Source organism: Dendroctonus ponderosae, unplaced genomic scaffold (genome assembly GCF_020466585.1).
Source record: "Dendroctonus ponderosae isolate FM_Combo_2020 unplaced genomic scaffold, Dpon_F_20191213v2 Dpon_F_20191213_8, whole genome shotgun sequence".
Classification (NCBI taxonomy): Eukaryota; Metazoa; Arthropoda; class Insecta; order Coleoptera; family Curculionidae; genus Dendroctonus; species Dendroctonus ponderosae.
The window spans coordinates 12,686,080-12,687,146 of record NW_026019016.1 but is presented as its reverse complement, the minus strand read 5'-3'; the positions used below and the strand labels follow the sequence as shown (position 1 = coordinate 12,687,146).

The following is a 1,067-nucleotide window of genomic DNA, read 5'->3' as shown; positions in this document are numbered from 1 at the left end:
ATCGACCGACTTAGCTTGAGCAGCAAGTGGCCCAATATCCCTAACATGAGCTCCACAATGATTCTAGGCAAGTTAGGTGAAACGCACAAATGTACAAACAAAACTACCAGGATCCTACTTACAACGCTTGGCCCAATCGGTTCGAGAGTTCGGCGCTTCCTTTGCTTCCGATCGATGCTGCTCGGCTTCGGAACCATTATATCAGCGTGCCGCTTATGCCGACTGGATGGCATCGAGGCTTGGTTGTTTGGTATGGAGGGCTGATGATTGCTGGTTTTGATCGACTTGAACGAGAACTCGCTCCGCTTGTTGCTCTCCGGCAATTCCTAAACGAGGCAAACGCAAACAGTCAGCACCCTTAAATGCACGAGGCTGGATGGAAGAGCTTAGAAAGGGGCAACCTACGGACTTTTCGCCTTCGAGAATAACCGAAAAATTGGCCGGGGGCGCCGACATCGATTTCCGGCGGTACTTCGATATGGGTTTAATCGGGGCTCGGCGCTCCTTCTGAGCGATGGCTGGGCCATCCTTCAGCAGCTTCACCAGCTGGACAAAGTCCTCGTGGGACGACTGAGTGGGACTTTCGCATTTGATCACATCGGTCCGCTGCTCCACTTTGATGCCGTCGTATTCTCCTTTTCGCTTCCTTTGCGCCCTGGTTACTGTCTGAGGGAAAGTACTGCATGGAATCGCCCCTACAGCTACATGGGAGGTACGAACCGTTTCAGCTTCCAGGCCCTTTTTTCCTTCGTCTGCCTTGAAATCGTGCTGGCTGATCCACTTTTGGACGCGCGTGTTCATTTTTGGCGATACATTTTTAGCGTCGTCGAAAAACTCCATTTCAATCTCCCTTTCCGCGCCCACACTGCCACTCAATGGCGGCAAATTATTCGACTCTTTGGCCGGCCGGTGATCCCCATACAGTCTCTGTCTTCTCCCAAACGAAAATTTCCTCGCTCTTTCCACTTGTCTATTGTGCGACGTTTGTTGATGACAGGTTTTCCTCGAATCTGACTCGCCTGTTATGCCTAGTGAATCGATTATTTGCCTATCCGCAGGTGTGAGCA

General features: G+C 51.3%; 1 protein-coding gene across 1 annotated transcript in view; it reads right to left on the bottom strand.

The window, feature by feature from the left end:
* LOC109542109 (F-actin-monooxygenase Mical) overlaps window positions 1-1,067 on the bottom strand; it is a 12,740-nt gene that overhangs the window by 7,994 nt on the left and 3,679 nt on the right. The window contains exons 3-5 of the mRNA XM_048669379.1: window positions 721-1,067; window positions 406-666; window positions 123-326 (exon numbers count right to left, since the gene is read on the bottom strand). Of these exons, the coding sequence (XP_048525336.1) occupies window positions 123-326; window positions 406-666; window positions 721-1,067 (812 nt within the window). The remainder of the gene's footprint in view (window positions 1-122; window positions 327-405; window positions 667-720) is intronic.